Source organism: Mandrillus leucophaeus, unplaced genomic scaffold, assembly GCF_000951045.1.
Source record: "Mandrillus leucophaeus isolate KB7577 unplaced genomic scaffold, Mleu.le_1.0 Scaffold29, whole genome shotgun sequence".
Taxonomy (NCBI): Eukaryota; Metazoa; Chordata; class Mammalia; order Primates; family Cercopithecidae; genus Mandrillus; species Mandrillus leucophaeus.
Window position 1 is genome coordinate 1,757,800 of NW_012103031.1, and position 13,512 is coordinate 1,771,311.

The 13,512-nt window shown below is 45.2% G+C and overlaps 1 protein-coding gene across 3 annotated transcripts in view; it reads right to left on the bottom strand.

Annotated features, from left to right (window-relative positions):
- Window positions 1-229: 229 nt before the first annotated feature.
- Window positions 230-13,512, bottom strand: part of ZKSCAN5 (zinc finger with KRAB and SCAN domains 5) — a 38,641-nt gene continuing 25,358 nt past the window's right edge. For all 3 annotated transcript variants that reach the window (XM_011985757.1, XM_011985760.1, XM_011985756.1), the window contains exons 4-7: window positions 12,911-12,993; window positions 12,518-12,653; window positions 7,565-8,170; window positions 230-2,949 (exon numbers count right to left, since the gene is read on the bottom strand). In XM_011985757.1, the coding sequence (XP_011841147.1) occupies window positions 1,808-2,949; window positions 7,565-8,170; window positions 12,518-12,653; window positions 12,911-12,993 (1,967 nt within the window). In that variant the 3' untranslated portion in view covers window positions 230-1,807. The remainder of the gene's footprint in view (window positions 2,950-7,564; window positions 8,171-12,517; window positions 12,654-12,910; window positions 12,994-13,512) is intronic.

Consider the following 13,512-nt stretch of genomic DNA (forward strand, 5'->3'; position numbering starts at 1 on the left):
AGATCCTTTTCCACCTGTATCCTATCCCAGTTTCCAAGTGAACGACTTAGTGACCGGACAGGTACCACATGCCAGGACTATTAACAGTGATGGCAGTCTTCACTCCCTCCTGGTGAGTGACCAACTCCACAATCCACTCTCACAGCAGCTTCCTAGGACCACTCGTGGCACCAAATGTCTTAGATCAGGTTCTCTAAAGCAGAGCCTGAGACAGGGATTCAGAACCATGTGATTGACAGTGTGATTTATTCAGGAAACGCCTTTGAGGGAGGGAATGAAACAGGATAGAGAAGGGAGAGAGCTGAGCATGGATGAAGGCTCAGAAAAAGTCTAGTTTAGCCTGATCCAAGGGTGCCGGAGCAGTCATAGCACCCTGGGGTTTTCCCTGCTTTAATCAAATGAACCAGGCATTGGGTTGTAGAGAGGAGGTGCCTCCTGGGTAAGGTGAGATGTCTCTCATCTCCTGAGGGTAACTCTCCAGTTTCCGGAGAACAAGAGCTGTGAGCACTTGCAGCCCAAACTCAGAGCAGAAGAGTTGAGGGGTCCCAGCTTGGTAGAGGGGACTGGACAGGGTACCATAGTGTATGACACATACGGTCAACAAATATTTATTAGGCATTTATTGTAAGCCAGGCAAGTCAGCAGAAGCAGGGCCTGAGCAGTGCCCAAGAGCACTCACTCACTGTCCCTGGCAAACAGGCTCAGGGGAACTCTCTTCGTGCATGTCATCTCTTTCCCACTCAAAACTCCCACCCCGACCTTCCTGGAAGGCAGGGCTAACAGGACCTTCTGCCTGCCTGCTCATGACTGATTCCTTTCAATCCTAGCTGCAATGCAAACTGAAACTCATGCTGTATATCACCACTCCATGGGAGAGCTCTATTTCTGGGGCACCCAGGAGTCAGCACACATACTGCTGGGGCCAGGACTCGTAATTCACCTTGGTCCAATTCCTTCTATGGGTTTAGCTGCTCTCATTCCTGTGGGTAATACAAGATCAAACAGTCCACAGCTTTGCCTGTCTTCTCTGTTCCCCTAAGGTCCCTCTCCCTTCGCCTTAAGATGTGACTGACCAGCACAGTTTCTTCTGAATTGACAAATTTAACTCTACCTGCTACTGGCTAAACCTTGACGTCAGTAGAATCAAACCAAAAACAAGGTAGAGTGTTTCACAGAGAAGTGGTGGATTAAATAAGGCAGCAGAAACACATACCATCCAGCCCCTGAACCCGAATTTTGCCAAAATAGAGATACTTTAAGTTCGTTTCTTTTCAAAGGGGTTAATGCTCAAAGTGGGAATAGTGGCTAGGGTATTCTAGTGGTTGGAATAATAATTTCTAGAAAAGATTAATTGCTGAGGTACCAAAACAGACATCATGCTGAAGAAGTCTTTTACTGTGCGCTTCCCTGAATAGATAGGCCATCAAACGAGGCAGAAGCTACAAATAAAGCTTACTTCTACTGAACTCATGAGGCTGTTCCTAGTGTCAGTTTTGAGTTTCAAGTGAAGACTGAATGTCATCTGAAGGCTTTCTGAATTCCTCGACCATGTCCATCCATGGATTCTCTTCTTGTCTAGATTCCCAAGCATGAAGATGCTAACTAAAGCATTTCTCAGTGGGGAACACGGGCAGATATCTATTATTGTGGGTTCTCCGGTGTTCCTAAAGGCTGAGTTCTAACTAAAGGATTTCAACCTATTTGTGATTTTGATGGTTACGCTGGAAAAATGCTTGAAGTTGTTACTTTGCTCATTATAGGAGTACGGTTTCCCTCCAGGAAGGCTTCTCTAAAATTCAGAGCTATTCTACAACAGAGACCCCTCTACACTTAAGGTATTTATGGGATCTGTCCTCTCATGGCTTCTCAGGTGTTTAAAGAGGCTACAACTCCAGCTGAAATTCATTCCACATTCTTTACATTGAAAAGGTTTCTCACCAGTATGGATTCTCTGATGTTGATTAAGATGTGACTTTAGAGTGAAGCCTCTGCCACATTCATGACATTGATGGGATTTTGTGCTCGAGTAGATTTTTTGATGTTGTTTGGTGTGGGAACACTGGCCAACATTTTCTCTACATGTATCACATTGATAGGGCTTCTCTGCCGTATGAGTTCTGTAATGCTGAATGAGGTCTGAACTGTAACCAAAGGCTTTTCCACAGATATCACACTGATAAGGCTGCTCTTGTAACTCAATCTTCTTGTCTTCAATCACTGTCAAGTTCCAACTATACGCTTCCTCACAGACGCCATGTTTTTCATTTTTCTGACCCATGTGGAGCACCTGATGTTCAATTAGACTAACGTACTGAAAAAAGATTTCCCCACATTCACGGCACTGGTGGGCTTTCTCTCGGGAGTGGAGTCGCAGATGTCCAGCCAGGTGGGAACGCCTCCCAAAGCCTTTCCCACATTCGTTACACTTGAAGGGTCTCTCCCCACTGTGCACACTCTGATGCTGAACAAGGTGGGACCTCACTCTGAAGGCTTTCCCACATAAAGGACAGGTGTAGGGCTTCTCACCTGTGTGGACGCGCTGATGCTGAGTTAGGTGCACGCGTTGGTTGTAGCTTTTCCCACATTCCTCACACCTGAATGGTTTCTCCCCAGTGTGTATTCTTTGATGTTGAATAAGATGTGCACTCTGAATGAAGCTTTTCCCACACTCGTTACATTTATGTGGTCTCTCTCCAGTGGAGGATTTTTTGTGGACATAAGGGACTTCACTGTAGTTCATCCTCTTTGAAGAGGGTTGTCCTACTATCTCTTTCATGGGAATTCCCTGCTTTCTATCCAGCTTGCTTTGAAGCTCATAGCCTTCCCCAAAATCTTGAACTTGAGAAACATTTCTTTGGGTTTTTCCAGATAGTTCCATGTCTGCTTCTGAATATTCTGAAATTTTCTTCTTAACACTTAATTTTGTGTTCTTACTTCTTTTGTCACTGCCTAAAAAAAATAAAGAGCAAGTGCAAATGTCATCAGTTTTTTTTTTTTTTTTTGAGATGGGGTCTTGCTTTGTCGCCCAGGCTAGAGTACAGTGACGTGATCTTGGCTCACTGCAACCTCGGCCTCCTGGGTTCAAGCGATTCTCCTGACTCAGCCTCCTGAGTAGCTGAGACTACAGGCATGCATGGGCATACCCAGCTAATTTTTGTATGTTTAGTAGAGACGGGGTTTCACCATGTTGGCCAGGCTGGTCTCAAACTCCTGACCTTGGGTGATCCACCCGCCTCAACCTCCCAAAGTACTGGGATTACAGGTTTAAGCCACCATGCGCAGCCCATCAGTTCTTTTATAAAGGAAAAATAAACTGTCATAAAAAATGATCATCAGATGAAACTATGATGTAACAGGAGTAACAGAGCTGGACGCATGTGTGTACTTGATGCCAACAGGAACGTAAACAAAAAATTTTTGGAATTTTCCGATGAAAAGAGCAAGATACAGCCACGGGACGGCAGAAAATATTTACAAACTATGCATCACACAAAGGACTAATATCCAAAATCTACAAGTAACTCAAACAAGTCAACAAGAAAAAAAAAAATCCCATCAAAAAGTAGGCAAATGACATGGAGACATTTCTCAAAATAATATATACAAATAACCAACAAACATGACAAAAATGCTCAACATCACTAATAATCAGGGAGGTGCAAATTAAAGCCACAGTAAGATACTGCCTTACTCCTGCAAGAATGGCCATTATTAAGAAGTCAAAAGGCCGGGCACAGTGGCTCACACCTGTAATCCCGGCACTCTGGGAGGCCGAGGCAGGTGGATCACCTGAGGTCAGAAGTTCGAGACCAGCCTGGCCAACATGGTGCAACCCCATCTCTACTAAAAATACAAAAATTAGCTGGGCATGGTGGCAGGTGCCTGTAATCCCAGCTACTCGGGAGGCTGAGGCAGGAGAATCGCTTGAACCCAGGAGGCGGAGGTTGTAGTAAGCCAAGACTACGCCATTGCATGCCAGTCTGGGCAACAGAGCAAGATTCCATCTCAAAAAAAAAAAAAAAGGCCGGGTACAGGTAGCTCACGCCTGTAATCCCAGCATTTTGGGAAGCTGAGGTGGGTGGATCACGAGGTCAGAAGTTCAAGACCAGCCTGGCCAAGATGGTGAAACCCCATTTCTACTAAAAATACAAAAATCAGCTGGGCATGGTGGTGGGTGCCCTGTAATCACAGCTACTCCAGAGGCTGAGGCAGAGAACTGCTTGAACCCAGGAGGCGGAGGCTGCAGTGAGCCAAGATTGTGCCACTGCACTCCAGCCTGGGCAACAGAGCGAGACTCTGTCTCAAAAAAAGTCAAAAAACAATAGATGTTGGTATGGATGTGGTGAAAAGGGAATGCTTATACACTGCTGGTGAGAGATAAATTAATACAACTTCTGTGGATAACAGTATGGAGATTTCTTAAAGAACCAGAAGTAGATCTGCCAGTTGATCCAGCAATTCCACTACTGGGTATATCTACACAAAGGAAAAGGCAATACACCAAAAAGACTGTAAGCGTATGTCTTCTGTGGCACAATTCACAACTGCAAAGATATGGAACCAATCTAAGTGCCCGTCGAGCAATGAATTGATAAAGAAAATGTAGCAGGCTGGGTGTGGTGACTCGTGCTTGTAATCCCAGCATTTTGGGAGGCTGAGGCAGGTGGATCACCTGAGGTCAGGAGTTCAAGACCAGCCTGACCAACATGGTAAAACCTTGTCTCTACTAACATACAAAAATTAGCAAGAGATGGTGGTAGGTGCCTGTAGTCCCAGCTACTCGGGAGGCTGAGGGAGGAGAATCGCCTGAACCCGGGAGGCAAAAGCTGCAGTGAGTCGAGATCGTGTCACTGCTCTCCAACCTGGGTGACACAGCAAGACTCCATCTCAAAAAAGAAAAACAAAAAACAAATACACAACTGGATGGTGACAACTGACAAAAACTGGAAGAATGGGAGCAAAGGATGATGAAGAGGGTTTGGAGTCAGGGAATATCTGACTAGGAGTCAGGAAATAAGGCAAAATGAGCCAACAGAAGCATTGTCAAGAGGGTGGGCGATACAGCAATCCCTGCCCCCTTCACCCTTAGCCAACATTCTAGCCTCAGTTTTCCTCCCCCGGCACGTCATCCTTCTCCTTTGGGAACGCTCATCACCTTTACTATCTCCTACCCCCACCAGACCATCAACTCCATGAGGGCATGGACTGTATCTCTGTTCTGCTCACTGCAGATCCTGTGCAACTAGCAACAGAGACTCTCAATAATATGGCTGGATGTGCAAAACATGTATTCCCCCTTTGATCCAAAAAATGAGGGAGGACCAGGCATGGTGGCTTACACCTATAAATCCGAGCACTTGGGGAGGCCAAGGCTGGAGGATCGTTTAAGCCTAGAAGTTCGAGACCAGCCTGGGCAACAGAGTCAGACCCCTTCTCTACAAAAAAAATACAAAAATTAGCTGGGTGTGGTGGTGAACACTTGTAGTCCCAGCTATGCAGGAAGCTGAGGTGGGAGGATTAGTTCAGCCCAGGAAGTGGAGGCTGCAGTGAGCTGAGATCCTGATACTTTACCCCACCCTGTGTGACAGAGCAAGACCCTATCTCAAAAAAAAAAAAAAAAAAAAAAAAAAAAACCCAAGAAACAAAAATTGGGGGAGGCAAGTGAGTACTCACTGGGAAACTAGCCATAGAAACAATTGCAGGGAAGGTATAAAACAACAGATAACTTTTAAAGCGATTGCTTTTCAAGTCCAAAGCACTATTGGTGTATTTCCCAAATGAGGGAATCATCAAGTAGAATGGGAAAACACTAGCTGAGAGGATAGCTCAGCTCAACCCAGAACTTTAAAGACACTTTACTGACTTCTATACCATGGTGGAAGATGCAGCGTGGCTGTAACCATCAAAGGCAGAATTTAAAAAAAAAAAAAGAAAAGCACTTTGGCTGGTCTTAGAATCGTCTGAAGAATATTAGTAAGGGCCTTTAAGTTCACAGCACAGTTTACGATGATCTCATTCACTGTCACTTGAACAGATGTTTAAAAATACTGGCCAGGCATGGTGGCTCACTTGAGGTCAGGAGTTCAAGACCATCCTGGCCAACACAGTGAAACCCCGTCTACTAAAAATACCAGAAAAATTAGCCAGGTATGGTGGCACATGCCTGTAATCTCAGCCACTCGGGAGGCTGAGGCACGAGAATCGCTTGAACTTGGGAGGCAGAGGTTGCAGTGAGCTGAGATCCTGCCATTGCACTACAGCCTGGGCAACAAGAGTGAAACTCCATCTCAAAAAAGGAAAAGAAAAGAAAAAAAGAAAAAGCCACGGGCATAAACAGTTATCAGGAGAAAAGAGAAAAAATCTGAAGTTCAGCAACTGGGAACAGTTGAGGAAATTACAATGCCACCACACAATGGCAGCCTGTCAGAAATAAGCAGGAGGGCTGAACAGCACTGGAAAATGTGTATGCTTAACATTTAATTCTGAGTATGACTACGTAAAACAGACTTATGAAAAAACAAAGGAAACATTCTAAGTAATAACAGTTCTATTAGTTAGCATGATATGATTACGGGTGATTTATTTTTTTCTTTTTATTTTCTCCAAGCTTCCTGTACTACTGTTATTTTATTGGGTTTGTGTTTGTTTGTTGTTTGAGAAGAAGTCTCGCTCTGTTGGCCAGGCTGGAGTGCAGTGGCTATTCACAGGCACAATTATAGCTCACTGTAGTCTTGAACTCCTGGGCTAAGAGATCCTCCCGCCTCAGCCTTCTGGGGAGCTGGAACTACAGGCACGTGCCACCATGCCCAGGTAATTTTTAAATTTTTTTGTAGAGAAAAGGTCTTGCTATGTTGCCCAGGGTGGTCTTGAACGCCTGGCCTCCAGTAATCCTCCCAGTTCAGCCGCCTCACAAAGCACTGAGATTACAGGTGTGAGCCACTATACCCAGGCTATTGTTTTAAAATAAGTAAAGTAATGGGGGAAAGAGAGAAAAGTATATAAGAGAGCCAAATCCTCACTACCATAGAAAGTCAATGGATAACATCTAAAATTGATGAGCCAACTTATAATAGTAGTAGTATTTTAAAATGCGGAACTACCAGAAGGAACCACTAAGAGCTGAGAGCACAGCCAGCACGGTGGCTCACGCCTGTAATCCCAGCACTTTGGGAGGCCAAGGCGGGTGGATCGCCTGAGGTCAGAAGTTCAAAACCAGCCTGGCCAACGTGGGGAAACCCTGTCTCTACGGAAAACACAAAAATTACCCGGGCGTGCTGGTGCGTGCCTGTAGTCCCAGCTACTTGGGAGGCTGAGGCAGGAGAATCGCTTGAACCGAGGAGGCGGAAGTTGCAGTGAGCCGAGATCGCTCCACTGCACTCCAGCCTGGGTGACAGAGTGAGATTGTCTCAAAAAATAAATAAATAAGAACCAAACAAACGATAACCTTTGCCTCGGCCTACCCCTCCCAGTATCACCACGCATCTATCCTGCTGTACTGCACTAATAAAACACCTTTTGCTTTTTGCCTCCATTTATCCCCTGGATATAAACTCTTCACACGTACATCTCTGGGATTTCTCCCTGAAGTGGCGTTTTAGGTGTTCGATCAGATGCGAATGGCGACCGAAGTTCTTCCCGCACTCATTGCAGCCGTAAGGCCTCTCTCCGCTGTGGACACTGTGGTGCTGAACCAGGTGGGAACTCACCCGGAAAGCCTTTCCGCACACCTCACATTTGTAGGGTTTCTCCCCCGTGTGGACCCGCTGGTGCTGGGTGAGGTGCACCCGCTGATTATAGCTCTTCCCACATTCTCCGCACTTAAACGGTTTTTCTCCAGTGTGGATGCGCCGATGCTGAATAAAGTTTGAGGCTTGGAGGAAGAATTTGCCACAATCGCTGCATCTGTGCCCTCTCTCGCCATGTGTGCTTTGCTTAGGGCTGAGGTCTGTGATCGCGTCCGGATTCCTTTTCTGGGAAGGATTCTGCCTTGATTTCCCCACGGTGGGGTTGACCTGCCACCTTTGTACCATGCCCTTAAGGTCACTGACTTCTGCAAAGTCTGGATCCTGGGGAACGCTCCTTTCGGTGTGTTCTGGCGCCACCCAGTGTGATTCAGCGTCATCAGAAATCTGCTTCACTATGAGCTCCATATTGTCCCTGGACTCATAACCTGAAATAACAGAGGGAGAATGAAAAAATGAGCTCTTCCTTGAATTTGAAGAAATAAAATGAGGGGACAATGAAGTGAAACTGACAAGTGCTAGGGATCCATGATTTTGTAAAGGGACTTTTACAGTACCCGGATGGGATGAAAAATATTCAAGCAGAAAAGTGGAGGAGGTTAGGGAAGGAAGAGCTGGCAAAGAAGGTTCAAAGGAAGGAGACTGGAAATCAGTCATTCCACTGAACGAAGAGGGTCTCCTCTCAGTATGGCACTTGCAAATACCTGTATCATGTTAAATGTTCTCATGTGTGTGCACGCGCGTGTGTGTTTTGAGACAGGGTCTCACTCTGTCACCCAGGCTGGAGTGCAGTGGGGCAATCATGGCTCACTGCATCCTCAACCTCTTGGGCTCAAGCGATCCTCCCACCTCAGCCTCCCGGGTAGCTAGGACTACAGGTACACACCACCATGCCCAGCTAATTTTTGTATTTTTTGTGGAGATGAGGGTCTCATTATGTTGCCCATGCTGGTTTCAAACTCCTGAGCTCAAGTGATCCTCCCACCTCAGCCTCCTTTCAAAGGGCTGGGATTACAGACGTGAGCCAACGTGACTGGGCAATATTCTTTTTAATTTTTCTTTTTTCTTTTTTTTTTGAGATGGAGTCTCGCTCTGCTGCCCCAGCTGGAGTGCAGCTCCAGGTTCAAGCGATTCTTTTGCCTCAGCCTCCCGAGTCGCTGGCACTACAGGCGCAAGTCACTACGCCCGGCTAATTTTAGTAATTTTAGTAGAGACAGGGTTTTGCCATATTGGCCAGGATGGTCTCAAACTACTGACCCACTGATCCGCCCACCTCGGCCTCCCAAAGTGCTGGGATTACAGACGTGAGCCACCGCACCCGGTCGCAACTGGGCAATATTCTTAATAAAATTGGATAGCAGGTTATGCAGCTAACTCCATCTTCACCTTCCTCTTCCTGTGAATTCATAGCCTGAGAAGAAAGGTGATCTTTCTAGGTTTCTCAGTGCCCACAGGACTTCAGCTTGGTACGAATTAATCTAAAGGAAAAAAGACATTCTTTCCATATCCAGAGAACCTACTACTTCCAAGAGCTAGGTTAACGTTCAGCAGTCACTGATAAACGTGGGTGTTTCAGTGGCTAAAATTAGTTCCTTTGTGCAACTGTATCAGCAAGATACTTTACTCAAAACACTGATGTTTAATAAGGTTTGCACAGACAGAGCAAGCTCTGTCACCTAGGCTGGAACACAGCAGCACAATCACAGCTTACTGTTACTTCTAACTCCCTGGTTGAAGCAGTCCTCCCACCTCAGCCTCTACAGGTGTGCACCACCACGCCTGGCTAATTTTTGTATATTTTGTAAGGGTTTGTCTCACTACGTTGCCCAGGCTGGTCCTGAACTCCTGGCCTCAAGTGATCCTCCTTCCTTGGCCTCCCAAAGTGCTGAGATTACAGGCATGAGTTCCTGTGCTCAACAGGACAGCGTGCTCACTTCCTCCTCCCCTTGTCTCTCTATGGAGTCATGTCTCTCGAGTCAAGGTCAGTCCTTCCTCCTTCCTGTACCCCAGATCTCACCATACCTTCCTGCTTTCCAGGGATCTCTCCACATCACCTAACTGCCCCTCCACTTTTTTTTCTTTTTTTTGAGACAGGGTCTCACATTGTCACCTAGGCTGGAACGCAATCGTGTGATCTCAGCTCACTGCAACCTCCACCTCCCGGATTCAAGCAATTTTCCTGCCTCAGCTCCTAAGTAACTGAGAGTACAGGTGTGTGCCACCATGCCTGGATAATTTTTGTATTTTCAGTAGAGACAGGGTTTTGCCATGTTGGTCAGGCTGATATCAAACTCCTGACCTTGTGATCTGCCTGCCTCAGCCTCCCAAAGTGCTGGGATTACAGGCATGAGACACCACGCGCAGCCTATCTGCTCCTCCTTGCTTCCATATTTTACTCTACTAGTTCTTCTCCAGTAGCATTTAAATATGCTGAAAATTTCTCCCATTAAAAAAACATACAGGCCAGGCGTGGTGGCTCACGCCTGTAATCCCAGCACTTTGGAAGGTCGAGGCGGTTGGATCACCTGAGGTCAGGAGTTTGAGACTAGCTTGGCCAACGTGGTGAAACCTCACCTCTACTAAAAATACAAAAAGTAGGCAGGTGTGGTGGAGGGTGCCTGTAATCCCAGCTACTCGGGAGGCTGAGGCGCGAGAATAGCTTGAACCCGGGAGACAGAGGTTGCAGTGAGCCGAGATCGTACCACGGCATTCTCGCCTAGGTAACAGAGCGAGATCTGTCGGGAAAAAAAAAAAAAAGAGAAACAAAAAACAATCCACCCATCCAACCCATTATTCTTTCAGTGACCAGGCCTCATTTTCCCTTCAGAGACAAAGTCCTTACATTCATCTATGATAGCTTTTTCAAATTCCACTCCTTCGCAATCTTCAAAGAAACTGTCTCTTGTTCCCCAACACCCCTGCCGCTCCACAGAAACTGCTGCCTCCAAGACTCATTTACTTACGTTGTAAAAATCTCACTTCTAAATCTGATGAGTACTTTCTTTAATTTTGACTTTTGGTGATGCTGTAATTAATAGAAATCCGCAGATGTGAAAATAATCTAATATGGCCTTCCAAGAGAAGTGAAGGAGGGAGAAACCACGGCCATGTGATTAATGTAGAATAGTGTACTGAAGTGATAAATACAGATGTTGTAATGAAGAGACAGAGAATGAGAAAAACATCAGAAACTACACATTTAAAACTGCTTAGAGAATACCACAGAAAAGAACTATGCCAAGAACCTCAAACTCTGAAATCCATTAGGTACCTGTAAAGTAACTGAAAAAGATAAAGCAAGAGTAACAGGCTCAAATAAACGAGCAAGCTATTGGTAATTAATTTAAAAAGAAGAAAAATTTTCTAAATTTGCATTAAATATAACATTTATACTATATGAGTAATTCACTGAGATAAAAGGCTCCATGAAAAATCAATAATAAAATTATTGATTTAATCAATAATTTTAAAACATAAATTTGACTTTTTTCCACAAAAATTCAAACATCAAAATAAAAAAAGACTACCAAGATCCCAATAGATTAATGAACAGAGGCATGCACAAATAAATCAAAAAAGGAAATAAATACAAATAAATACGGAAATTTTAAAAGAGCAGGAGTCAGCTCTATACCTGTTAAATAAAAGCCTGTAAGCAAACTGAAATGGTTAAACAATGTAAACTGACACAGTGCTTTTCAAAAGAAATTTTGCATTGTGGGCTGGGCATGGTGGCTCACGCCTGTTAATCCCAGCACTTTGGGAGGCCAAGCTGGGAAGATCACGAGGTCAGGAGTTTGAGACCAGCCTGGCCAATATGGTGAAACCCTGCCTCTACTAAAAATACAAAAATTAGCCGGGCATGGTGGCGCACGCCTGTAACCCCAGCTATTCAGGAGGCTGAGGCAGAAGAATTGCTTGAAACCAGGAGGCAGAGGTTGCAGGGAGTCGAGATCACACCATTGCACTCCAGCCTGGGAGACAGAGCGAGACTCTATCTCAAAAAAATAAAAAAATAAAATAAATATATTTTGCAGTGTGTATGTTTGCATCTGAAGTCTTCCAGTATGCCTGATAGAGTGGTTCTTCTAAAAGAATTTACAAAAAAAAGACTAAAAGCTATAATCTCCAAAATGTTTGCAGGAGTGCTGAGATTTTTATAACTGCTCCAGACAGTACAATTAAATATTAGCTTCCAGGATTATAACTTAGTTAGAAATAGGGCCACAAAATTCAAGAAGCGATATGACACGTAAAATGTAGGTGCCAAGGCGAACATCATAAAACAGGTATCGGTGACTTAGAATGGTAATGAAGTCCTCCTGAGTAGCTGGGATCACAGACACCCGCCACTGCGCCCGGCTGATTTTTGTATTTGTAGTAGCGATGGGGTTTCACCATGTTGGCCAGACTGGTCTTAAACTCCTGACCTCAGGTGATCCACCCGCCTCGACCTTCCAAAATACTGGGATTACAGGCATGAGCCACCACAGCCGGCCCGCTCTTATTTTAAAGTAGTAAAAAGTTAGCATTTGCTGGATTGCAAAAACAGTCCCCCCAGGTACTATCAGTGTCTAATCATACTCTTAAGATGGAAATGATCAGAATAAGCTGAATAAGAAAGTGAAGGTTGATTTATTCTTTTACAAAAAGAAAAAAAAAAGCAAAGTCATAGCACATAAAACATAAATGCCATTATAGGGTGTGCTAGAAATACTCTTTATAATATAACAAAATAAAGATGTCCTAATCCATGCAGATGAAATAATCCTTACCCATGGAAGTAATACTCCCATAGTTCTCCTTCCTGTCATCCCTATAAAGGGACTTCTGGGACTGGTCCAAATGTCCCCATTCCTCCAGGATGAAGGATACAGCCACATCAGCCACCTCTTCAATTTTCACCAACTTCTGAAACAGGAGATCTCCACTAAATTCTCATTCCCTATATCCAAATTTGGAGTGAGGGGAAGAACTGGGCTCATTAAGAAAAGAAACAAGGAGGAACTGTGCCTCAAAGAGGATGGGGAAGGACTAGGCAGAAAGGAAAAAGGCCAAAGGAATGAAGGTACCAACCCAAGATGGGCCTGGTCACTGGCTAAAGAAACTGAACTCCTGGTGAAGGTTCAGGATGGGTCCTCTCTGAGGGCAAAGGGGCACCAGCTCACCTGGGACCCAGTTGAGAGAAGTGAAGCTGTCAGCTCCTGGCTGTCCTTCAGGGGAAGGGAAGGAACTTGGAGAACAGGAAGGGCTAAGGGAGGAGAAAAAGAGGTTTAAGTGAGAACATCTTTGCCCGGTTCTCATTGCCATCATGTTCCTCTTATGCTCAGGAATCCATAATGGCCCCTACTGCACTGAAGCCAAATTCTTCTGCCTGGCTGTCAAGACCCTCTAATTTCTGGATCCTCTCACACTGTGTTATTTCTCCTTTCCCCTAGACTTCCTCTGTTGGTCAGGCTAATCCCTGCTTGTCATTCTGCTATAAAGGATGCATTCTGTGGCCAGGCACAGTGGCTCGTGCCTGTAATACCAGCACTTTGGGAGGTCAAGGCGGGCAGATCACTTGAGGCCAGGATTCAAGGCCATCCTGGCCAACAAGGCAAAATCCCGTCTCTACTAAAAATACAAAAATTAGCCAGATGTAGTGATACATGCCTGTAATCCTGGCTGCTTGAGAAGCTAAGACATGAGAATCACTTGAACCTAGGAGGCAGAGGTTGCAATGAGCCAAGATTGCACCACTGCACTCCAGCCTGGGCAAGAGAGTCAG